This window comes from Saccopteryx leptura, chromosome 5 (assembly GCF_036850995.1).
Source record: "Saccopteryx leptura isolate mSacLep1 chromosome 5, mSacLep1_pri_phased_curated, whole genome shotgun sequence".
Lineage (NCBI taxonomy): Eukaryota > Metazoa > Chordata > Mammalia > Chiroptera > Emballonuridae > Saccopteryx > Saccopteryx leptura.
The window spans coordinates 203302374-203327387 of NC_089507.1; the positions used below are offsets into that span (position 1 = coordinate 203302374).

Below are 25014 nucleotides of genomic sequence, written 5' to 3' on the forward strand. Positions count from 1 at the left end.
TCCCCCCTTATCCCCGTGTCCCCCCCTTATCCCCGTGTGTCCCCCTTATCCCCGTGTCCCCCCCTTATCCCCGTGTCCCCCTTATCCCCATGTCCCCCCCCTTATCCCCGTGTCCCCCTTATCCCCGTGTCCCCCCTTATCCCCATCTTCCCCCCTTATCCCTGTGTCCCCCTTATCCCTGTCTTCCCCCCCTTATCCCTGTCTTCCCCCCCTTATCCCTGTGTCCCCCCTATCTCTGTGTCCCCCCTTATCTCTGTGTGTCCCCCTTATCCCTGTGTGTCCCTTATCCCTGTGTGTCCCTTATCCCTGTGTCCCCCTTATCCCTGTGTCCCCCCTTATCCCTGTGTCCCCCTTATCCCTGTGCCCCCCCTTATCTCTGTGTCCCCCCTTATCCCTGTGTCCCCCTTATCCCCGTGTGTCCCCCCCTTATCCCCGTGTGTCCCCCCTATCCCCGTGTGTCCCCCTTATCCCCGTGTGTCCCCCCCTTATCCCCGTGTGTCCCCCTTATCCCCGTGTGTCCCCCTTATCCCCGTGTCCCCCCCTTATCCCCGTGTCCCCCTTATCCCCGTGTCCCCCTTATCCCCGTGTCCCCCCTTATCCCCGTGTCCCCCTTATCCCCGTGTCCCCCCTTATCCCTGTCTTCCCCCCTTATCCCTGTGTCCCCCCCTTATCCCTGTGTCCCCCCTTATCCCTGTGCCCCCCTTATCCCTGTGCCCCCCTTATCCCTGTGGCCCCCCTTATCCCTGTGGCCCCCCTTATCCCTGTGCCCCCCTTATCCCTGTGCCCCCCTTATCCCTGTGTCCCCCCTTATCCCTGTGTCCCCCCTTATCCCTGTGTCCCCCCCTTATCCCTGTGTCCCCCCCTTATCCCTGTGTCCCCCTTATCCCTGTGTCCCCCCTTATCCCCGTGTCCCCCTTATCCCCGTGTCCCCCTTATCCCCGTGTCCCCCCTTATCCCTGTCTTCCCCCCTTATCCCTGTGTCCCCCCCTTATCCCTGTGTCCCCCCTTATCCCTGTGCCCCCCTTATCCCTGTGTCCCCCCTTATCCATGTGTCCCCCCTTATCCATGTGTCCCCCCTTATCCCTGTGTCCCCCCTATCCCTGTGTCCCCCCTTATCCCTGTGTCCCCCCTCATGCCTGTATCCCCCCTTATCCCCATGCCCCCCCTTATCCCCGTGTCCCCCCTTATCCCTGTGTTATCCCCCCTTATTCCTGTGCTTCCCCCTCAGGCCCAGGCTTGGGGATCTGGTTCTATCACCCTGCCTGTCCTGGCTGTTGCAGTCCACCCTGTGGCTGTCGTGGGCCAGGGCCTCGGGATCACGGTTGTTACACAGAAGCGCTCCATTCTGGGGTCTGCAGGTCCCACCTGTGCACAGACAGGGAGGGTCTTGTTCTGTGTGCTCCGGCACATCACCTTCGTGGCCTGGAGGGCGTTTCCAGCACATAATGTGAGCCCTTTCAGACCCTTCTGTGCTGTCCTGGGAGAGATCAGAGTAGAAGGTGAGAGGGCTTTCACCAAGGAGGCGGGGACTGGGCACCCCCTGTGCCCCAGGCCTTCCCAAGGCCAAGGAGGGGTTGGCTGTTTATTATGCCTGTGGGGACCCTGTCTATTCAGAAAAGCCGATGCATAGAGTTCAGGCGGGGCAGGGGGCAGACCTGAGCAGCCAGCCAGATATGCCCGTTGGATGATGAATGGGCCCAGAGTTGCCAGATCTTCTAATTTGTCAAAAGTGCGCTGTTCAGCTTTTTATGTGAAATTGCCCGGTTTTCAAATGTGGACTAATTTGCTCTACTTTATAAAAACAAATAAGACCACCAGGCAGGCCCAAAGCAACACACCTGTGGGATGGATTCAGCCCACGGGCCACCACACCCATTTGCAAACTTTTTTCTAACCTAGCAGTTCTCGAGGGAGCACACTGCCCCCTAGAGGTTAAAGTCTATGAAGGCATTTCTGGTGGTTATAAAGGTTGAAGGATGCTGCTGGATTCCTGCGTGCTGGCGAGGACCAGGGACCTTTCACGTCCTACTCTGCACTGACAGCCCCTCACAGCCCCCACAGGGCTTCGGAGTTTCCTACCAGATCATCATGAGAGTGGATTAAGTAATGTTGTCTGAAATTTGCCCATTTTCTGTAGACATATTGAAGGTTTTCTGCAGTTTTAATAGGGCCTGACTTTTCCAGGAATGTTAGTGATTAGTAAATGGAGTAAATACTGTATTGGAGTACAAAACCTTTCCAGGAGTTGCTCCCTATTGCTGAAAACCCCTGTGCTGACTGCAGTGCCACCAGAAGCATTTGAATTGCAAATGCCGCAGGCCCACCCGGGCTGCTCGTAGCTGTCACGTCCCCGTGAGTCTGTGTCGAGGTGGTGGCATCTGACGGCTCCATCCCGCGTCCTTGATGGATGCGCTCGAGACGGCACGTTGAAATTTTTCTTCATTATAAATGGCCTTTCCTTTGTTTTTGTTACAGACGGCAGTTAGGGCATCGTATTGATCTTTTGGAAATGATGTGCATAGGTAGCATTTGTCACCTATAAATTTCCTTTCAGGAAAATAAGGGAGTGTTACAAAATATTTGTCATAGAAATGGGGCATCAGTCTCCCGGCGTTGAGAACAGCTCTTTGAAGGATCGGCTTAGTGTCTGATTCCTCTGAGGCGATAATTAAATATCTATTGATTGAAGGTCTCCCCGGGCCGTGTTCTAAGGGTCTGTTGTGGGTTCTCTCCCCTCCTCTGTCCCATCTTTCTGGACAAAAACCACACTTTAAAGATTTTCAAATACAGCTCATCTTGATGTTGGCTCAGCAGGCGAGAAAACCTGTCGCTGGTGCTGGGAGAACCCTCCAGGCTCTCTCTCTCTCTCTCTCTCTCTCACACACACACACATACACACACACACACACACACACACTAATCATTTCCAGAAAATAGATGGGCCCTGGTCCTCGTTTGCTGGAGCTGCATGACCCTCCCAAGGAGGAGGTGGCTAAGGCCAACATTTAATGTGAGGCCCAAGCAGCCCGCCCTTCATGCCTCCAACAGACTGTGAGGCGGGGGCCTCAGGGTCATCTGCAACCCAGCTTTCCCTACTAGGGAGGACCAGGACCTTCCTAGGAGCAGCAGCTGGTGAAGGGACAGGGCAGCGGCAGCCCTCAGCCTTCCCTCTGGTTGTTTGCTGGTCGCTGCATCTCCCCCAGGCAATTAGCTATTCCTCCCCTCTACCCAGCAGCCAGCCGGAAGAAGCTTTGAAAACTGGAAATCTAATCATGCCGCACCCTGCTTACAACCCTTCACTGCCTCCCACTGCTCTGAGAATAAACTCAGGTTCCTGCCACGGCTGCCAAGACCGTGCACGGGCTCAGCCTGGCACCTCTCTGTTCGTGTCTCCTACCGCGCTCCATTCCTTTGTAACAACACCTGAGCTCTCTGCTGTTCCTCCAACATTCCAAGGTCACAGCGGCCCCAGGGCCTCTGCACTTGCATTGCCTCTGCCTAGAGCACTGCCCACACGGCTTCGTTTCTTGTCACTCTTCTCCTTCCATCTCTGACATCCCTTCTGCATCAGTCAGCCCTCCCCACCGGCTGTCACTCTCTACCACGATTCTGTGTGTTATATCCCTCAAAGGACTCATCCCCTCCCGCCCCCGAAATTCTCTCAGGTGTTCTGAACTTATTTTTTTGCCTATTCTGTTCGCTGCTACATCCCCAGATCCAAGAACAGTGACTGGCAGGTGCTGGTACTGGGTGCTCAGTAAAGATTTGACCAAATGGATGACTCTTAGCCCTTAGCCTTGGAATAGCAGAAGATGAGAACAAAATGGAATTTGGATTACTATCTCACTGTTCCAGCATTCAAAAATATTATTGAAATTAGTTCAGGCAAATTTAGCTGAGTCGCAGTGCTCAAACATGGTCATCAGAACCCCACCTTTCTGCTTGTTGAATGTTCCTTTTCATTCAGGTTGGCTTTATCCTTAGAAAGGTTCTCCTTTGTGATGTTAAGATAGTCCCCAAGGGTCCCATCTCACCAGTTTCTGTGACCCTGGCTGAAAGAGAGGGCCTCTTGCCCGTGCTCCAGCAAAAGTCTCAGGGGAGGCTTTCATTGGTTCAGCTAGGGTCCTGTGTCCCTCCATTAACCAATCGCACAAGCCAGGGAAGATGGGACACCCTGATTGGTCAGGCCCAGATCCTATGCCTCCCCCAGTATCTGGGAGATAAAAACAACCTCACCTGAATAGGTAAGACTGAGAGAGGAAAAGTTGGTTCCCTCAGAAGGCGCAGTTTCTAAAAGACGGGCTGATCGACGCTGAGCTACAAAACAAAACAGATGTCTACTACAGAAACCCAAATGTAGCCCCCCCTCACAGGGCGAGGAGGGCAAGGAGGGCATTTCTCCCCGCCCCGCCCCACCTTCCTCCTCTGCTTTTCCACAGGTCTCTGTTCAGCAAGCGCCCCTCTCTGGCATCCAGAACTTTCCACAGCAGTGATTTATCACTCTGTGCAGCAATTTGCATTCACTGTCTTTTCAGAAGAAAGAGATTCATGTTGTAACCTTGCGAGCAGCCCAAAGTTAAAAGGATCCAGTTACAGAACATCAGAAATGCCCCAGCCCTAAGAGCTCTGGGGCTCTGGGTTTGTTTAATGCATTTCTTCCCGGCCTTGCTTCCTCAGCCAATTTGTCTGCCAAAAAAAACAAAGACTTCAGTCCTGTGGCATTTCGCATCTAATATTTATAGTGTTCTAGAGTTTGCATAAGCACTTCCTTCTCATTTATCACTTGTTCCTCGGGAGACCCCAGTTCCGCCCCCACCAAGTTAGTGGGTTGTCCTCTTCTGCCCAAGCCAGGGGCCCCAAAAGCCAAATGACAGATGGGAACGGTCTCGCTGTGCAGGACGCTTTGGATGGCGGCAGAACGGGGTTGAAATAGAGAGCCTGGACCAGCTCAGCCTCTGTCTGTACCTCTTGGGACCAAATTTGGTGACTTGCAAAATGGCAGCCAACAGCCCGAGTCCACACCTCAGCCCCAATTATGTTCTGTTTTGGTTACAAGGTGTTTTGTTTTGTTTTTTACTTAGGACATTTTTTCACCCACCTACCCCCCCCCCCAAAAAAAAATCCAGATTCCAAGCTTTTCTTTAGAAAAATTAAAAAGCTGATGATGATAGTGTTGACCTTGCCGATATTAGCCACATTCCTGAAGTGGTAGGGTCAGCAGTCCACAGCCCACAGGGACCTGTCTCCTGTTTTCATCAAGTTTTGCTGGAATGTACCCATGCCCATTCCTTCACATCATGTCTGGGGCTCCTGTCGCTCCTCAGTGGCCGAGCTGAATACCTGTAACAGACCTTACGGCTGCAAAGCTGGAGACACTTCCAGTCTGACCCTTTGCAGAAAAAGTTTGCTGACCCTACCCGCTGGCCGTCGCCAGCTGGCTTTGGGTCGCAGCTACCCGCAGTATTTGTTAGACTATCAGTAGGTACAACTGAGGACTCTTCAATCCCCCAGTAATAGTGGTTTCAGGGGAGGTGATAGATGCTTATTTCTCTCTCATTTGACAGCTTGGGTATTAACTGCGCAGGGACAGTATGACACCCATGGTGTTCGCATCCGGGCTCCTTCTGTGGTGCTCCACCGTCTGGGGGACCTGCCCTCATCCAGGATGATGGAGCCCGTCCACATCTAGCCGGCAGGAAGAAGAAGATAAAGAAGACACATTCACTGCCTGTAGGGGCCTGACCAGGACACAGCACTCCCACCCACGGCTCTGCCAAAAGTTGGTCGTGCCCACAGCCGGCTTCCGGGGAGACTGAGAATGTAACCTCCCTCCGGGCAGCCTCGTGCCAGCTGGCAGTTCTGTTTTCCGGGGAGAAGGAGCAGACGGCACCCGGGCACCTGACAGGCAGGGCCCGAATCTCACACACCTTGCCTTCTCTTATCCTTGGTCCATTTCTTCATTTACAGAATCACCTAAATCTTATCTGAGCTTCTGTGCCCCGTGGTGAATTACGTATGTTCTCGCCCCCACTGGGTGGGGGAGAAAGGGAACTGATGAACTCCAGGGGCAGAGGAAACATTGCCGGCACGGAATCCTCCCAAATATGTCCCCTTGTTTACATGAACTAGTGATTGGGAAATCAGTGGCCTGAGTGGGCTCCCAGATCTAGTGCTCAAAACATTGGCATCAGTAGGCAGGCGGTGGAACGCGCTTTGGAAGCTCTAATGCCCCGTGGGGATTGTGGTCAGTGAGCTTGCTCATCCTGGGGAAGGAATCACCCGGGTCCTGAGCCGCACGGCACTGAGCCGGCCGGCCGTGCTCCTGGGAACGATTCCCACATCTGACTTCTCGCTTGGCTCTCCTGCCCCGCCGTCCCCGGCACCTCCTTCCTGTCCAGTCTCCTAGGCTGGTTATCCCATCGCCCTGCCCCCTTACTCCGGAGCCCAGAGCCTGGCCCTCTTCTCTGGCTATCCTCATTCTCTACCCAGGAAACCCCCTTGGCACCTGGTGAAGCCTGTGGGTCTTTTTCAGAATATTTTCACATTTAAATGCATAGAAGAAAATACACAGAATTACAAAGGAAGCCAGTTATATCCAAATACTACATTCATCAAAATACTTTATAAACTGGGATGTGTATGCTTCTGTCCACGTTAATTAACGTGATGTCCTGGTTATTTGGCTGAGGACTGATAAGTCTGATAACTTCCGTGACTTTGAAGGTGTGCTGGTTTAAAGGATACGTTGAGGTGTCTGTGTTAACTGTAATGTGATATGAAAATATCTGTGACTTCTACTGGTGACAAAGGCATAGATCCTACTGTTTCTGTGGTTTGTTGCCTTCATCCGTTATTGAAGGAGTCGCTAGTTAGAGGATAACGGAAATAAAGATGTAGTTTTCCCATTCCAGTGTATGGACCACAGATTGAGAACCGCCTCCTTGGGTGGCATCGTTCAGTTCCATGCCGTGAAATGCCAGCCAAGAGCTAACAGCTCCCAAGTTTCTCCCCTCAGCCCAGACCTCTCCCCGGAACCTGGACGCACATTCCTCCTGCCCGCCCCGTCTTCACCTGGCTGTCTGCGTGGTCCCTCCCAGTCTTTCCCTGAGTTCTTTGTCATCCCCCCACCCAACCTGCACCCCCCCACCACCCCTTCCAAGACGGTGGTGGACCTGTCCTGGATGCTCAGGCTGAAAACCTGGAAGTTACCCTTGACGTCACTTCTTTCCCACACCACATCTCATGCATGAGCCAATCCTGTTGATTCCACCTTCAAAAATAGCCTGAGACCAACCATGCCCTCTGCCCCCAGCTGGCTGGACCTGCCCCAGCCTCTCTCCCTCCTGCCTTAGTGTGAGAGGCGGCAAGGGTGCACGTCCCTGGTTCGTACTGTTCTCACCCGTAGACTGTCAGCTCCATGAGGGTGCGGTGTTTGTCCATTTACTAATTTAGCCTGGGTTTTTTGGGGGGTTTTTTGTATTTTTCTGAAGCTGGAAACGGGGAGGCAGTCAGACAGATTCCCGCATGCGCCCGACTGGGATCCACCTGGCACGCCCACCAGGGGGTGATGCTCTGCCCATCTGGGGCGTCGCTCTGTTGCAACCAGAGCCATTCTAGTGCCTGAGGCAGAGGCCAAGGAGCCATCCGCAGCGCCCAGGCCATCTTTTGCTCCAATGGAGCCTCGGCTGCAGGAGGGGAAGAGAGAGACAGAGAGGAAGGAGAGGGGAAGGGGTGGAGAAGCAGATGGGCGCCTCTCCTGTGTGCCCTGGCCGGGAATCGAACCTGGGACTTCCGCACGCCAGGCCGACGCTCTACCACTGAGCCAACCGGCCAGGGCCAATTTAGTCTGTTTTGTTCAATGGGATCCTCAATACCTAGAACTGTGCCTGGTGCCTAGCAGTGTGCTTCTACTGTTTATTAAATGAATGAATTCATGAATGAATGAACATACACTATCACGATAAATAATATTATAATAAAAACAGTAATCAACATTTTGGGAGCAGTTTCCCTATGTTTTCTCATTGGATCCTACCCAACACCTTTTTTAGGTAGGGGTATTATTTCCATTTTACAGTTGGGAAAACTGAGCAGGAAGGTAGAGATAGCTCGACTTTTTTTTTTTTTTTAACTTTAATTTTTTTTTTACTTTAAATATTTTATTTTTCAGTTACAGTCGACATAAAGTATTAAATTAGTTTCAGGTGTATAACTCAGTGATTTGACATTATATAACTAACTTAGTAATCACCCCCAATAAATCTAGCACCCATTTGATGCCATGCATAGTTATTATATTATTGACTATATTCCCTATGTTGTTCTGAAGATGGAGCTACTCTGAGATGTCATCAGTGGATGTGAGGGGAGAGAGAGGGGCTCAAGTCCCCTCCAGGGTATGTGGCTGGAGCAACTAGCATCTCCTGGAAGGATGAGAGAGAAGCAGGTTTACTGGGACCCAGCAAGAGTCCAGTTTGAAATGCCTATTTGGCCCCAAATTGAATTGATCTGAAGAAACAGATTAAGTTTGTAACTGTCCAAGTGATACATCAAAATAGCCAAACATGTGAAAGAGGCGCCCGGAGAGCTGGGAGTTCGTGTCGCGAAGGGCAAGACCTCTTCTTGTTTTCTCAGACTCCTTGCCTGTGATACGGAGCTGTCAATCCGGGAGAGACAGACTTCCCAATGTGCTCCGCGGTGTGTCTCACTGACCTTTCCGAACCGCTCTGGGAAAGGCTGTTTATTGTCGTTGGCTCACTCTGCGCTCCGGCCCCTCTTTGCTAAGAGCTGTGTGTCATGCTCAGCCGACTTCTTTGCGCAGCGTAAACATCCCTCCCAAGCTCATTACCGGAGTCTTGGAGGGCCCTTGTCATTCTCCAGGACGATGTCACATCTGGTTTCTAACAGCCGTTCTTTCTCCAGAGACCTGAGTTTCATCCCCTCCCTGAAAAAGAAAGGCAGGCTATATTTGAGGAACTCGCAGTTCCTTTTTTTTTTTTTTTTTGGCATTCTCTCTTTGTGCCAGACTTGATCTCATTTGTCACTGCTCCTATTTTACAGATGAAGTCACTGAGGCTTAGTGAGGAGCATTCACTTGCCCAGAGAGGCAAGGTTAGAACCCTGGCTCTCTATGGAAACCCAGCTCTTTTTTTTTTTAAAGAGAGAAAGGGAGAGAGATGAGAAGCATCAACTTGTAGTTGCATCATTTTAGTTGTTAATTGATTGCTTCTCATATATGCCTTGACTGGGGGAGGGGTGAGGGGAGGGCTCACTCCAAGCTAATGACCCCTTGCTCAAGCCAGTGACCTTAGGCTTCAAGCCAGTGACCTTTGGGCTCAAACCAGAGGCCCCGGGATCATGTCAATGATCCCACGCTCAAGCCAGCGACCCTGCACTCACACTGGTGAACCTGTACTCAAGTCAGACGAGCCCACACTCAAGCTGGTGGTGACCTTGGAGTTTTGAACCTGGGTCCTCAGTGTCCCAGGCCGATGCTGTATCCACTGCGCCACCACCGATCAGGCTGGAAACCCAGCTCTTCCGAGCCACACTGCACTCCCTCGCCCTCACTGAAGACCTGCACAGCTTTCGAAACTGTGCACCCGGCACAGAGTTCCTCAACCCCAGCACCCCTGGCGCTCTGGAATCAGATCATTCTCCGTGGCGGGGGGCTATTCTGTGCACTGCAGGGTGGTTAGCAGCATCTCTGGCCCTTCCCACTAGATGCCAGTAACACCCTCATCCCCCAGTTGTGACAGTCAAAAGTATTTGTCTCTAGACATTGCCCAATGGCCCCTGGAGGGCAGATTGGCCCCGATTGGCCTGGGACCTGTGCAGTGAACTCTGTGTACAGACAGGCTGTGGGTTGACATCTCCACCACCTTTCCCGGCATGCAGCATTGTCGCCTGCAGGTACTGTGATAGAAATTGCTTTTTTTTTTTTTTCCGCATGCGCCTGACTGGGATCCACCTGGCACGCCCACCAGGGGCGACGCTCTGCCCACCAGGGGGCGATGCTCTGCCCCTCCGGGGCGTCGCTCTGTTGCGACCAGAGCCACTCCAGCGCCTGGGGCAGAGGCCGAGGAGCCATCCCCAGTGCCCGGGCCATCTTTGCTCCAATGGAGCCTCTGCTGTGGGAGGGGAAGAGAGAGACAGAGAGTAAGGAGAGGGGGAGGGGTGGAGAAGCAGATGGGTGCTTCTCCTGTGTGCCCTGGCTGGGAATCGAACCCGGGACTTCTGCACGCCAGGCCAACACTCTACCACTGAGCCAACCGGCCAGGGCTAGAAATCGCTTTTAATAAACTATTTAGTTGCCACTTCTGCAGCCCTCCTGTCCCCCTTAAGACATTCAAGAGGGATGGCTCTGCACTGTGTGGCTCACTACGTTCGTTGACCTGCAGTCATCCTGTCCGTGGTGATTACCTGAGTACCCACCCTTGGCCAAGTACCGGGCCGGGGCTGCAGTGCCCAGGAAAGGCCCCACCTCACAGACCCAGCATCTTGGGCGGGGAGATGCTGATCAACAATAAAATAAACAATCTATAGGATGATTTCAGAGAACACTGAGAGCTATGGAGAAGATCAGTAGGCTAATGAGTAGCGAGTGGTGGGTGACATTAGACGGGGATTGGGGACAACTCAGAGGTGGTGGCACTGATCTAAGACATCACCGTGAGAAAGGAGGAGGCGCATGTTTAAGACAGAGGGAAGAGCAGGTACAAACGTCCTGAGGTGGCCATGAGCAAGGTTCCTTTAAGGAACAGGAGGCCTGGAGAGGTCCGAGTGGAGTGAGCAGAGTCAGAGCAGAGTGGGCAGAGGGCTGAAGGTGGGAGATGTGGGCAGAGGTAGCAGGACTGAGAAATGTATCACTGAATGGGAATGGCAGTGGGGTCTTTGGTCCAGAAAGGACCCTCTGGCCATTTTTGGGGGTGACTGGGTAATGGGAAGGCAGGTGGAAGGCAAAGTCCAGGTGGAGGCCACTTCTGTTTTAAGCAAGGAAATGAGAAAGAAACAAGATTCCTTTCTCTCTCTTTTCAGATTTCATCGCATTGATGGCCTTGCCTCTTTCATTTAGACGTTCAAACACTGGATCTGAGGATTCAGGCTGCAGCTTTTGAGCAGCTGCCAATCAGGGGCTCTTACAGAACTTCAACCCTTTTTCCTACCTTTGAGTTTCCTAGTTCAGGACGTTAAAGTCCCAGGGTAGTGTCTGATTGGCTGAGCTCAGTCACACACCTGCCCTGTGGGTGGGGTAGAGCACCTTGATTGACAGTCAGGACCTTTGTTTTGGGGAGGAACCAGTAATGCAGTGACTGGCTTTTGGGGGTTTACCTGAGAGAGAGAGAGAGAGAGAGAGTGTGTGTGCGTGTGTGTGCACGCGCCCGTGTATGCATGTGTGTGTATTGGTGTACTGGCTTCAAGATATGGGGGAAACTGCCAAGTCAAAATGAATAAGTATTTAATATTTATATTTAAATAGAAATAATGAAATATACCATGATTCAACCAGTCAGCTCTGGAATATTTCAACTCTTTGTTATTTATCGATTAGCTCTAATGCAGGATGTGGGCAGAGAGGGTGTGGGATGAGAGCGTGCTAAGGGAGGCCAATGTCCTGATTCATAGTTCCACCCAGATGGCCCATGTGGGAGAGAACGTTCCTCTAAGGCGGTGGGTGGGTGCCATCAGTCCCATTAGCTGCCACATGCTAGGCTCTTAGGACAGTGATTTTCAGATTTCCAATGGGCGTGCCGCAAGAATTTTTAAGACATGCAGTACCTCACTAGTCAGGGGCACTGTCCTCTTTCCCCTTAGATTGTCAAATAGAAAAAAATGACAACAGCTAACACATGCGAATGAATCAAAATTGTACCTTCCTTTTTTTTTTTTTTTTTCTGTCAGATCAGCCAAGAATATATTTTTTGGTGTGCCACGGAATTTAGTAATTAGTTCAGGTGTGCCGTGAGATGGAAAAGGTTGACAGTGGCTGAATCGGGAGGTGCCAGGCACTGCGTCACATCGGCACCTCCACTTTACATGACAGCACGCAGTGGCTTACTGTCACATTCCCATTCGTGTCCAGTTGCCAAAGTCCTCCTCTTCCTCCGTATCCAAAATGACGCCTCCGTCTGCCCTCCTGTGCCAGGATCACCACCAGCTAATCTCAGTCCCTGGGCGCATTAGGACAGCTTCTACAGACCACAAACGCAATTATGACGAGGCCATTCCAGCTAGACTCCGGGCTGGGGGAGATAACAGAAGGGCCTGGCTCTCCCCTCAGACTCTGAATGGGTCCCCAGCAGCACTTAACTCAGACAGATGGGCAGAGCGGCAGCCAGGAGGGAAAGCAGGCGCAAAGCTTTCCAACCAAGGACTGCCTGCACAGCCCGCAGGACCAGGGGAAGAGCCGACGAAAGGACTTAGGGGTTAATGATCCCTCTCAAGAGGGGGAGGAGGCCGAGAGGGGGGATTCTGACATCTCTCCCTGCAGTGACTCCATTAAACAAGGTATAAGGGAGCAAGAAGGAGGCTATAAAGAGGACCCCTTGGTGACAATGAAACTGTAACAGCACGTTACGGGCTGGATCTAAGTAATATACAAATATTGTTCTTGTAATAATCCCAGGAGATAGATACTGTTATTATCCCCCATTTTATAAAGGGGTGAACCGAGGTCTCAAGAGATGAAACGATTTTCCCAAGAACGCACAGCTTACAACGTTGTGAAATGTCTCTGAGGGTCCCTGTCACGGGGAAGTGTTTGTCCGCTGTCACTTCCTCTGGGATGTCTCCATGCTTTTCATCACAGCCACTTTCCCTCCTTTATGTCCATGATTATGTTTGCCTTCAACTAATCCCTTCCTGGCTGCCTATCTCGAGTTTCCCACGGAGTGAGTGTCCACATTCCCCTGGGCGGCTCCGTTTCTTCTGGAACCGCGTTACATTCCACGCAGGGTTCAGTTTCAGCCTCCTGCCTTCTGGTTTCTGTGCTGCACTGTGATCCCCGTCGGCCGGCGCTGTCCTCTGATGATCCGCTCCTGTAAAATGTCTTGTAAATGTATCCCTGGGAGACAAGGAGGCCTTGCTGTCTGTGCGTGAACCGAGGGATGGGTGCGCCGTGACGGGTCACTGGTTCACCGCACGAGAAGTGACGTGACTGGCCGCTGATCACAGTGCACGTGTTATTTACACATCACTCTGTGGACTGGAGAGCCGGTTGTGAAATTTGGACTTTATGTAACTACAGTGAATATTAGTGTGGTGACCAAATGCGAACCGTGTTGTGGGAAACTGGTGTTTAAGTGAACTGTGGAAATGGGCATGTGTGTCCATCAGGGCCACGCAAAGTGAGGACTGCCTGGAATTGGCTGTTCCTTTTCTTGTCGTCATTGCTATCTGCTTTGTTGTGTTGCTGTGTGTCACTCCTTTGCACTGTGAGCCTCCTCGCTGCCCTGGCCCAGTTCAGAGTCTGCTTCCTCTCTTCCTTCCTCCCTCCCTCTCGTTCCTTCTCCCTCCCTCTCCCTCCTTCTCCCTCCTCCCTCCCTCCATCCCCCTCCATCCCCCTCCCTCCCCCTCCCTCCCTCCCTCTCCCTCCTTCTCCCTCCTCCCTCCCTCTCCCTCCTCCCTCCCTCTCCCTCCTCCCTCCCTCCCTCTCCCTCCTCCCTCCCTCTCCCTCCTCCCTCCCTCCCTCACTCCCCCTCCCTCTCCCTCCCTCCTTCCCTCTCCCTCTCCCTCCCTCTAACTCCCTCTCCCTCCCTCTCTCTCCCTCTCCCTCCCTCCCTCTCCCTCCCTCCCTCCCCCTCCCTCTCCCTCCCTCTCCCTCCCTCCCTCTCCCTCCCTCTCCCTCCCTCCCTCTCCCTCCCTCTCCCTCCCTCTCTCTCCCTCCCTCTCCCTCTCCTTCCCTCCCTGCCTCTCCCTCCCTCTCCCTCTCCCTCCCTCCCTCTCCCTCCCTCCCTCTCCCTCTCCCTCCCTCCCTCTCCCTCCCTCCCTCTCCCTCCCCTATTCGCCCCCCTCCCCCCTCCATTCCCTACCTTCCTCCTACCCCCCCACCTCTGCTGCTTTCTTTCAGGTTGCTTGAAGCTCAAATACATTCTCCCCTCTTGGTGGCAACATGACTGCAAGCAGCTTCAAGCCCTACAGAAAAATAAGTTCTCTTTGCCAGTAGTTCTTTTAAAAATCCCAGAGCTGACTCTCATTGGCCCCACTTGGGCCATGAGAGCCAATCCATGAACCAATGGCAATGCCCAGAGGAATGGGGTGCTCTGATTGGTCAGGCTGAATTCAGATCCACCCATGTGTGTACTTAAATCAAGAAGTGAAGGTACCCAGAGGATCACAGTCAGGACCAGGCAGGCCAAACAAAAGTCTCCACTGCCAGGTGTAAATTTCCACCCAGTGCCTGGCACACAGGAGGCGGGAAGTGCTCCGTCTTTTCATTGGATGCCAGCCCTGCTTCCCAGGAGCAGCCTTCAGCCAGCACATTGTCAATGGCCTTTCCCGGCCTGGCATTGAATTCCTCCTAATCTACTGCCAAGCTGTCCCACCCCCACCCCCAGACCCACACACACCAGCCCCCCGTGTGCTCTTCCTTTGGCAACATCCTAGCTGGGAAAGCTCAGTGACATCAGCCATGACACGGGCTGTATTTCTCATGTTGATGTTAATTCCAACTCATTCTCCTGGCTCCATCTTCCAACCCAGAGCCCTGGGGCCCATGCTAATTTGCTTGTCCCACCTCATCTGGTGCCGGAATAACCATTTTAAAAACTGCCTTGGGGAAATCTAATCAAATGAGAACAAAATCTAATTTGGCACTAAAAGCCTCTGACTGAAGCCCTGTTTTCTAGGGCCTTGTGGAGCTTGAATAATAAACTCTTTCTGGATTTGTTCAGGGCTGGGGGTTGGAGAGAAGGGAGGGATGTGAAAGAGGAGATTCTAGCAGAGGAAAACAGCTCCTGACACTTTGACACTTATGCCATTGGACAATAATAGGCACGGTGGGTTTCCAAAGGTACCCCGCTTCCCACCCCCGAGAAATAGCTATCTCACCAGCCAAGCCAAGAATTTAAGCGTATTAGCATTCCACACTGCACAGTTATCAGAAAGACCTTGGCCCAGATCTTCAGGGACAAACCAGTGGATCACAAGCCAGGGATTTGGGGAACCTGGGGGAGCACTCAGTTCCCCCAGTGAGGAATTCACTAAGCCTCTCTCTCCAGGATTTCATTCAGAACAAATTCCGTGCTGCTTAAATTACTTGTGGTCCTGGGTTCCTTTTGGATTATGTCAAAAGCTGTGGCCCTGTTTCCAGGAAAACTCACACAAAATTCAAAGTCTGGCATGTAGCATTTCAGGGGACACGTGGACCATTTTAATTGTCCCGCCATGCTTTCTGTTGCTCCTCCTCATTGCAGCCTCCAGAAGCCTGCGTGATCTGTCCTGTAATGTCATCTCCTCCTTTCCTCACTGGCCTCCTTGGGTTCCTCGGATGCCCCCAGGCTTGTTCCTGCCTCAGGACCTTTGCACTTGCTATTCCCTCTGCCTGAAGCAGTTGTCTTTGTACTGTCATATTCCCTCTGACTCACTCTCATCATTCCTCAAGGAGGCCTCCCCTGACCACTTGGCCCAATGGTGCCTCTGGCGGTCCATCTCTGGCCACTTTGTCACATCCTCATCCTTTATTTTCTTCAGCACTGTTGTTACCAACACCATCTTTCCTTGTCACAGCCCCCAACTCAAACGTTAGCCCAGGAGGGCAGGGATCCTGTTAGTCCCATTCACTGCTGTGTTTCTGGTGTCTAGTACAGCCCCTGGCCTACCACGGGTATTTGATAAGTAGTTATTGAGTGAATAATATTGATTTTTACCAAGTCCAGGCACACAGATTCTGTTTTTTACTTAATATTTTGCTCTCAAGTGTTTTCATCTTTTTATGTCATTTGTTTCAAAGGGAAACTTGTACATCAGCACCAGTATGACTCGCCATGAATAGGCAGTATCAGGTCTCTGTGAGGGGTCTTATTAACTTCCACCCCCTTCCTCATTGAGGTTCTGAACCAATTGAGAAATAAAATTTAAGAAGTCAGCAAGTGGAAGCCAAAATAGCCCTTTGATGAATCTTGCAAAAGCTGAGCTTAAGGGCATGGGCGTCTTTCTGGGGGCCATGACTACTACTGCGGTGTGTCCAGCTCGAAAATTTGGGAGATCACATGAATGTATACAGTTCTTTTGAGTAATTACCCAGGTTTTGAATCACTGGGTCAGAAGGTATAAATCAGTTCAAGGTGAGCCAGTACTTTCAGTCTTCAACACAGTGGCTGGGCCAGTTTGCACATGCACCAGCAGTACATGCGAATTCCAGCTGCTTTACTTCCCCGCCAACACTTGGTATTATCCATTTCTTAATGTTAGCCATTCTGGTCACTGTTTCACAGATAGAATTCAAGGGGCCCGTAAGCTCGAATGCAAAATTTGACTCTTAACTTCCACGATCCTACAACTGAAACTTGGCATTCATTTCAATTATGAACGTAGGCCACAAACCATAGCAAGCGGGACAGAATCTATAACTCTGTCATCTGTAGAAACTGACCATATTTTAATGTTCCGCGGCAGTGACTGCAGTTACCACAAAATAAAACATTTCCACGCACCAGTACTCTGAAGTCATCACCCTCAACAATGTCTTGCTTTTACTGCCCTCATTTAAAATAACTTTTAAAGACGCCTATGATTATTTGGCAAAAGATGTTAATATGTTGGTAAGCATATTTCAAAAGAATTGATATTCTCCGTAATCTTGTATATTTTGTTTGAATGCGCGTAAGAACATTTAGAAGGGGTTCACAGAGGTCGCTTGCTTGCGAAGGGCTCCTTGCTCGGAGGGCGGGGCTGTTCTCCAGCCGGTGGGGTGGCGCCCTGGAAAGGCTGCTGTTCCCCGCTGTCTCACGTGGCCTCCCGGTCCCTCCTCCCCTCCAGCTTTCTTCGGGAAGTACCTGAATGAATACAACGGCTCCTACGTGCCACCGGGCTGGAAGGAGTGGGTTGGCCTCCTTAAAAACTCCCGCTTCTATAACTACACGCTCTGTCGGAACGGGGTGAAGGAGAAACATGGCTCCGACTACTCCAAGGTAAGTTCTGCAGCCTTTGCAGCCTGTTGCATCACTCCCCTGCTCCCGCGCTCTGGGGGCCATGCAGTGAGTGTCACACTCAGGGTCGGTGGGCTTGGGTTCAGAGCCCAGTCTTGACATATGTTATGTGCCCTTGGTTACTCTACTTACTCCTAAGAGCCTCGATTCCCAAATCTGGGAAATGGGCACACCCTTGTGTCCTTAATAATGTATACCTGCCATGGTCCAGGCACCGTGCTGGGTGTTTGATGTGTGTACTGATCTTCACAACCATCACGTGAGGGTGAGTGGACTAGTTGAATTTGATTCATTATTCATTTGTTCCCTCAAGTATTTATTGAGAACCTGCTCTGTGCCAGGTGCTGGGTATCTAAGGGCGAGCCACACCACAGTATAGAAACACATGTGTGTTCATATATGTGCACACACACCAGCCTGTCTCCTATTTTGTATTCTCCAGTATGAGCCATTTTAACCATACCTGACTTGTTGGTTAGTACAACCATCTCAAAATCTTTACTAGGCCCTGGCCGGTTGGCTCAGCGGTAGAGCGTCGGCCTGGTGTGCGGGGGACCCGGGTTCGATTCCCGGCCAGGGCACATAGAAGAAGCGCCCATTTGCTTCTCCACCCCCCCCCCTTCCTTCCTCTCTGTCTCTCTCTTCCCCTCCCGCAGCCAAGGCTCCATTGGAGCAAAGATGGCCCGGGCGCTGGGGATGGCTCCTTGGCCTCTGCCCCAGGCGCTGGAGTGGCTCTGGTTGCAGCAGAGCAACGCCCCGGAGGGGCAGAGCATCGCCCCCTGGTGGGCGTGCCGGGTGGATCCTGGTCGGGCGCATGCAGGAGTCTGTTTGACTGTCTCTCCCCGTTTCCAGCTTCAGAAAAATACAAAAAAAAAAAAATCTTTACTAGTGCTCTCCTGTCCTGAATTTATCCAAGTCTTATCTACCTCTCTTCCAGGAAGCCTTCCTAGATTGCCCCAAGCTGTAGGATTTATCCTTTTTTTGTATCAGACTGTTCTTTTTCCGTTGTTAACTCAAAGTGGCTCAGGTGAAGAGGAAACCTATTCGCCTAGTTAAGTGACTGCACAGTAATAGCATCAGACATGTGAGGCCAGGGGCTCAAACACAGCCTTCAGGCAGTGGTTTCTTCTCTTCGGGCCCATTTACAGTGGACAGGCTCCCTCTCTCCCCTCCTAGCAGCCACACGGCCATCCTCCCCTCCTCTGAGCTTCCTGCCCAGCTGCGAGCGCAGGCATCTCCCACGATTCCCGGAGAGTCTTCGGGCATCCCAATGGCTCCGGCTTAGAGTCCTAGCATCGAATAGTGAGATGGATTTATTAGTAAGAGCTGCAGCCCTCATCCCACCCCACCCGCCAATGGCAGCACAGTTCAGCTGGTGGGTCCCATCGCCGTCCCCGAGAGAGACCGACTGTTGTTTTCCTGTTGGGGTCCAGCCCCTCCTTTCCACCCAAGAGCTTTGCACCCTTTTTAGAACCACTATTAGTTACCATTGTCACTTTAAGAGCTTTTCTAACATCTTTAGAGCTGGTTCTACAACTACACCAGATCTCTGCGATTGATGTTAACATTCTTACGTAATAGGTTCTGCAAGCCCCCTTATAAAACCCTTCTTCGCTCCTGGAATTCATCATAAAACGTATTCATGGAAAAGTGCATCAGGTAGCAAGTGGCTCTCGCCCCTTCCCTGCCTTTCTCGCTGTTTCCCGTGTGCACTTGGATGGCTGTCCTCCGGGGGTCTTCCTTGGTGCTCAGAAGTATATGAAGGTCACGGTGTGGCTTCTCCTTGCCACTCAACCTTCCTCCCCTCTTCCTGAAAAGATGGAGTCTCCCAGGGTTTCACTCTGCAGCTTGCTCTCCTGACTGCGAATCCTCAGCAACCCCCCGCCTCCCTGACTGCAGGTCCGCCACCCTTGTGTCCGCACAGCCCTGCGTGGTATGAAAGCAGCGGGAGCCCCCCGGTCCTCTCCCTGTGGCTGGTCACGGCTTTGTCAACCCCGCTGCGGCGACCGGCCCTGTGCGTAGGCGTGGCGTGTGCGTGTCCCTGGAGGCACACGGACATGGGTGGTGTGTGTGTATATCATCCAGCATAACTCAGGGTAGAAGCCATAGCCACTTCTTCCCCTTTTCTCCTCCAAAATAGGAACCTTTTTTAAAAGTGGTCATTTCAGACAGAGCTGCTTCTGAGGAAGCAGTGGGTCCATTTCAAGAACTCATTGCCTTCCAGAGAAATCTGTGGCTAAGGATTTGGCAAGTTCAAGGAGAGTGTAGGCCCGTCTCAGCTGCCCGGCCGACCCTGGGGGGCCCTCAGTCTCTGCTCGGTGCTGTCCGCCCCTGCCGCCTACCCGGTGTCCACGCGGGTCTCACGGCACACGCCTCGTGCAGCTCCTCAGTGCGTCCCTGCACCGCACCTGCTGCTCCACCCCCCCCTTGCTGCTCCTCCAACACGCGACAGGCTCATCCCTGCCTCTGAGCCCCGCCACTGGCTGTTCCTGTGCCTGGGACCCTTCCCTAGACCAGGGGTTCTCAGTCCTGGCTGCACAACTGGAATCCCCCAGGGACCTTTTAAAAAGTCCTACCTCCAGACTGAACAATTAAAGCAGAGCCCTGGGAGTGGGCCCGGGCATCAGGAAAGCTGCCCCGAGGATCCCAGCCACTGAGATGCTGAGATGCGTGCCAGTGATGGAGCGCTTCGCACTCCTGGCTCCCCCTCCTCACTCCGGGCTCAGCCAGATGTCACCCCTTCAGAGAGGCCACCTCCGACAGCCCTAGCTGCAGGGCGCCCCCACCCCGGCTCCCAGTCACGCTTTGGCCTGTCCTGTCTTCCGTCATCCAGCACGCCCTGCCACGATCTTGGCCTTTTCTTTACATGTTCGTCCCCGCCTGCCCAGGAACGCGGGGCTGAACCCACCCCGACAGAGGGTCACCCCTGGAAGCCTCGAAAAGGCTTCTGAAGGCCTCGGCACCAAGACGCAGGAGCCTGATGGCAATATTTCCCAGCTGTGTGACGTTGAGTCCTATAACTTCTCTGTGCTTCAGTTTCCTGTTCTGGAAAACAGGGCTTCCCATCACACTGGCTTTCTACGGTTATGTAAGAACTAAACAAGCCAACACAAGAAAACACAGACCAATTCCTGGCACCCCATCAGCACTCACTAGAAGCTGTTATTATTGTCATCTCTATCGTGAATGAATGACAAATTGCAGTTCTTGTGTGTCCTTCCTAGCCTGTCCTTTGGGTGGTGGTTGTTTTTTTCTCCATTACGCACGGCACTATTTGACATTCTTTTTTTTTTTTCCACTTCTGACTTCTTACCTGTCTGCCCCCTAGACCATCAACTCCACGAGGGCAGGGATCGACTGTTTTGGTCTCTGCTGGGTCCTGATGCCCAGCACGGTCGGTGCCTGGCACAGGGCGGGCGCTCCGTATGCATGCTCGGCTCCTCACGAGTTCTTGTCTGTCCCGTGCCCCCCAGGATTACCTGACAGACCTCATCACCAATGACAGCGTGAGCTTCTTCCGCACATCCAAGAAGATGTACCCGCACAGGCCCGTCCTCATGGTCATCAGCCACGCAGCCCCCCACGGCCCCGAGGACTCGGCCCCCCAGTACTCGCGCCTCTTCCCCAACGCCTCGCAGCACATGTAAGCTTCCGCACCTGTAGCCTGCCGAGCCCGGGGCTGGTATGGAGGCGGGTGGGCCAGGCTTCGGTCGCCGTCAGGACACAGCGGCGGCACTCAGCTCGCCTGTGGGGGAAGCAGGGTGCCAATCCAGCCAGACCGGCCAACGGCCAACGCACCAAGGCAGGCAGCAAGATTTTATCTTGGGACCCGCCTTCCACCACGGGGTCTGTGGCTAGAACTGCATTTCAGCATAATAGGTTTCCTTTGTAATCCTATTATTTTATACATTTTAAAACAGGGGTCTCAAACTCAACTCAGCATGTGGGCCGCAGAGCAAGATCACAGCCGTTCGGCGGGCCGCACTAGGTCTACAAAAGGCAACTGTTACGCAACACTTTTCTCACTGCAGTTGAAAACAAAAAAAAAATCAGTACAACAAGCACAATCGTACATGCAGTTTACTCAGTGTCACAAAATGACCAGAAACTGTAGTTCGCATCACAACTGCTGTTAACTAAGCTAATATCTAGCTAGGATGCTAGAGAAGTGAAAAATACAAGTAGGCCCCTAGGCTTACTTAATTTTATCCAAAATATTTTGAACTTCGTGGATTAGTCTGCGGGCTGCACAAAATTATTCGGTGGGCCGCGAGTTTGAGACCCCTGTTTTAAAATGTTCTTTGGGGAAGGGGCCCCCGGCTGCCTCAGACTAATATAATATATCCGCCCACCTTTATCAAGCTTCGGCCGTGTGGCAGGCTCTGCGCTGAGCCCCTGACAAGGCACCAGATCGCTGAAATGTTCGCAGTGACCCTTGATGTATGAGTTAACAAAATTACCCAGAAGTCTAGCCGCGGAAACCGACAGGGTGTGTTATCTGGCAGTGTGTGTGTGAGCCAGGTGTCTGAGCATGGCCCAGGGTCCCCTGGGGTGGTAAGGAAGGAGCTGCAGCCACCTGCAGCTTGCCTGGGCTTGCCCGCCTGGCTGCTCCTTGGCCCACCTCTCACGGCCCCGTGGCTGGCTCCCTCCCGAGCAGAAGATCCGAGGTAGAGAGAAGGGTGGGGAGGTGGCGAGGAGGCCGGGGCAGAAGCTGCGTCTTTTATCACCTAACCTCAGGTGACATGCCATCGCTGCCTTATTCTTCTGGTCACACAGACAGTGTCCCTGCGTGTGGGAGGGGCTGCACGAGTGTGTGACCACCAGGAGATGCAGGGCTCTCTCGGAGGCTGTCAATCATGCATAGTTGTCCCATTTTACAGGTCAGGAAACAGAGGCACAGAGAGGTGAGGTAACTTCCCTAGGGTCACCCAGCTGGTAAGGGGAAGAGCCAAAACTCGAATCCAACCCCCTGCCCCTCCAGTCTTCCTCCCTCCAGCTGGCTAGTAAATCTTTCTGGAAAGTTCTGCTTTTCTTTGTCTCAGACCACCTCCCTCTTAGTGGTGACACTCAGCAGCTCTTGCTGTGACATTGGGACAGGTAATTGGAATCCTACTGAATATTCCAGGCTTTTAGTTTTCATTGTACTCTGAATACGTTGCCCTCCTCAGGCCCCTCGCTGTATTTACTTTCTGACAGCACCCAAAGTGGTTCGGAGAGGGTAAGAGGTGTGAACCGCTGAGCCCCTGGTCTCTGGGGAGGAAGATTTGACAGGTGATACTAGGCTGCAGGGGCTGCAGTGCTGCCCTCGCCCACCAGAGGGCAGCACCACCTCTCTGCGCATCTGGCTTGCCAGGCCCCGTCCCATTCCCCCACCAGATTGCAAGTCTTCCCCAGCCCTGCCCCCCACCACTAATGGCTCACCTTGGCAAGAGGGGCATGTGGCCAGCTCAGTCCCACCGAACAGAGAAGCCGTGGGGTGCAGGGGTACATTTCTGCGGCTTCTCCTTTAAAAGAGGTGTGGGCAGCCTCTCTTCCCCCCCCACTCCCTGGCAGCCCTGGTGTTTCATGATGAGGTTGTTTGACATTGCCTGCTCATTTATTATCCCTTTGAAATGAAAATTACAGAAATCGAACATGAGCAGCGCCTGCGATGACTTACCCAGAGAACCCCCACGCCTTATTAGGGGTGTATTTGGAAGGCTCGCTTATCTCTGGGGTATAATCATTTCCAAAACAAAACCAGAAAGTTCTGCAGCTGGGATGTTTAGTTATGACAGTCAAGGGGGGCGGGGTAGAGGAGGGGATAGAGCCCTGCCTGTTGGGTCAGAGTTCCAGATCTTTCTGTCAGGCTGCTGTCAGACTCTCACCCATCAGGACTGTGTCCTGTTCCTGGGCGGGGCCTTGTGGGTTCAGAGCAATGCTGCTGGAGGCCCTGTTGTCCCCCTTCCCTCACTCACACACACACTTACTCTGACACTCACACTCATACACATACACTCAAACACTCACTCCACATGCACCATTAAACACAGACACACACAGATACAGACACAAACACAAATATACAAAGAGATACAGACACACGCAAACGTAAAGATACACACACACAAATGCGTGCACAGTCCGTACACAAACACAGACATATGTGCATATAAATCAGACACAAACAGACAAAGGTACAGACACACAGTTACACAAGGGCACACACAGATCTATACACACATACACTGACACACACACAAAGATAGAAATACATTCAGATACAAAGCAGATAAACACAGACACACATACTTAAACACAGATACACACAAAGACGCAGATATAAACATACAGACACACACAAACAGCTATGCAAACGGACACATACACACAAACAGGCACAGACACAGGCACACCAGCACACAGGTGTGTACACACAGCCAGATATACACAGAGACACCAGCCCCCGGAGCTGTGTTCTAAGTGCAGCATCTGACCAGGGGTGCACAGGCCTCTTCATCTCTAACCCACGGGAGCCAGGGAGCCTCGCTGGTTGCAGCCTTGGGTGCGAGGAGGGGGGCTGCCAGGGAAGAGTCTCCTCCCTGCGCCCCCAGCAGAAGCGGGGAGGCCCTCCTCCAGGCCCTGCCGAGAACACACCACACATTCCTGGGATTCCTGAGGAAGTGGGTCTGGTCTGCAGGCTGCCGCGTTCTTAGGAAAATGCGAGGCGTCTCTGAGGAAGCCTGGCCGCTTGCAGGCGACCAGCAAGCCTGCGGCACTGGGCCCACGCGGAGACCCTGGGCTCTGTGGCCTCTGCCTCTTGGAGCAAAGGCTTCAGAACTCACCCTCCGCAGGCTCCGGACAGACTCACTACTCGCCAGTCTCAGGACAGACTCCAGCCTGACCGCCTCTAATGGATTCAGGGATGACTGCTCAAAACTGCCTCCTGGAAGGCGGCCCCTCGGGCCTGCAGGAACAATGTTCCCGCACTGCCCGATGGCTCCGAGAGGTCTTTGTGCAGCCCGGCCGCGGGGTGGTGGGGGGCTGTTCCCAGGAATGTTTTACACGGGGGTCAGGCCCCAGCTGGCCCGCAGGAGCGCGCAAGGGTTCTCATAATCAAAGCACGCCTTGGGCCAGCTCGGATTTAGCAGCCGGAGACCAGCGGGGACTGAAAGGGAAGTCCAGGGGGAACCTGGAGGCCGTGACTCAGCCCGCTCTGCATAGCAACCGTCTCCAAAACTGTCCAAAGCCACGGTGTCCCTGCTTCCACCCTGAGAACCTGCCGTGCGTGCGTGCGAGGCGCTGGGAAGGTCCCGCGTGGCCTGCGGGAGGGAAGGGACTTCGGCCCTGTTTTGCCCTCCCCTCACCTCTGCCTCCCTTTGCCTCTTAATCCTCACTGTGAAAAGCCTTTTGTCTTCAAGGCCCTGGAAACGCAACCTTTCTATGCTGCTCGGCCTGGGGAGGAGTTAAAATCTGGGGGAACCTGGAGGGTCACCAGTGCAAGGGACGGCCACCGCGGGTGGGGTTTTACATAGAGCATGCTTATCAGTGGCATCCCGACCCAGAATACCCATCTTTTGGAGGGGTTGGCAGCAGCTGAGATCCTGGGCGAGGGGACAGGCGGTGCCCTTGGTTTGGGACAGAGTCATACGTTACTGGAATCTGCAAACTTCCGTGGTCACAAACTGAATTAACCTGAGTGTCTGGGCTGCTTAATCCCCCAGCAGGAATTTCTTGGCCAAAGTTTTACTCAAACACTGTGGCCGTGAGAGTCTCTGGTCAAGTCCACGTGTCGGAGAGCGTTTCCAGGCACATGGTGCTGGCCCGCCACACCCGCCCGTGGGGTTCAGAACCCAGCCCTGCCTTGGGCAGATCAGTCCCCTCACGG

General features: G+C 52.9%; 1 protein-coding gene across 5 annotated transcripts in view; it reads left to right on the forward strand.

The window, feature by feature from the left end:
* Nucleotides 1–25014, forward strand: part of SULF2 (sulfatase 2) — a 106844-nt gene that overhangs the window by 60254 nt on the left and 21576 nt on the right. For all 5 annotated transcript variants that reach the window (XR_010751761.1, XM_066387603.1, XM_066387602.1 and 2 more), the window contains exons 4-5: nucleotides 16978–17129; nucleotides 20621–20790. Coding sequence is in view for 4 of the 5 variants with exons in the window: in XM_066387603.1 (XP_066243700.1) it covers nucleotides 16978–17129; nucleotides 20621–20790 (322 nt within the window). In the remaining variant the exon portion in view is untranslated. The remainder of the gene's footprint in view (nucleotides 1–16977; nucleotides 17130–20620; nucleotides 20791–25014) is intronic.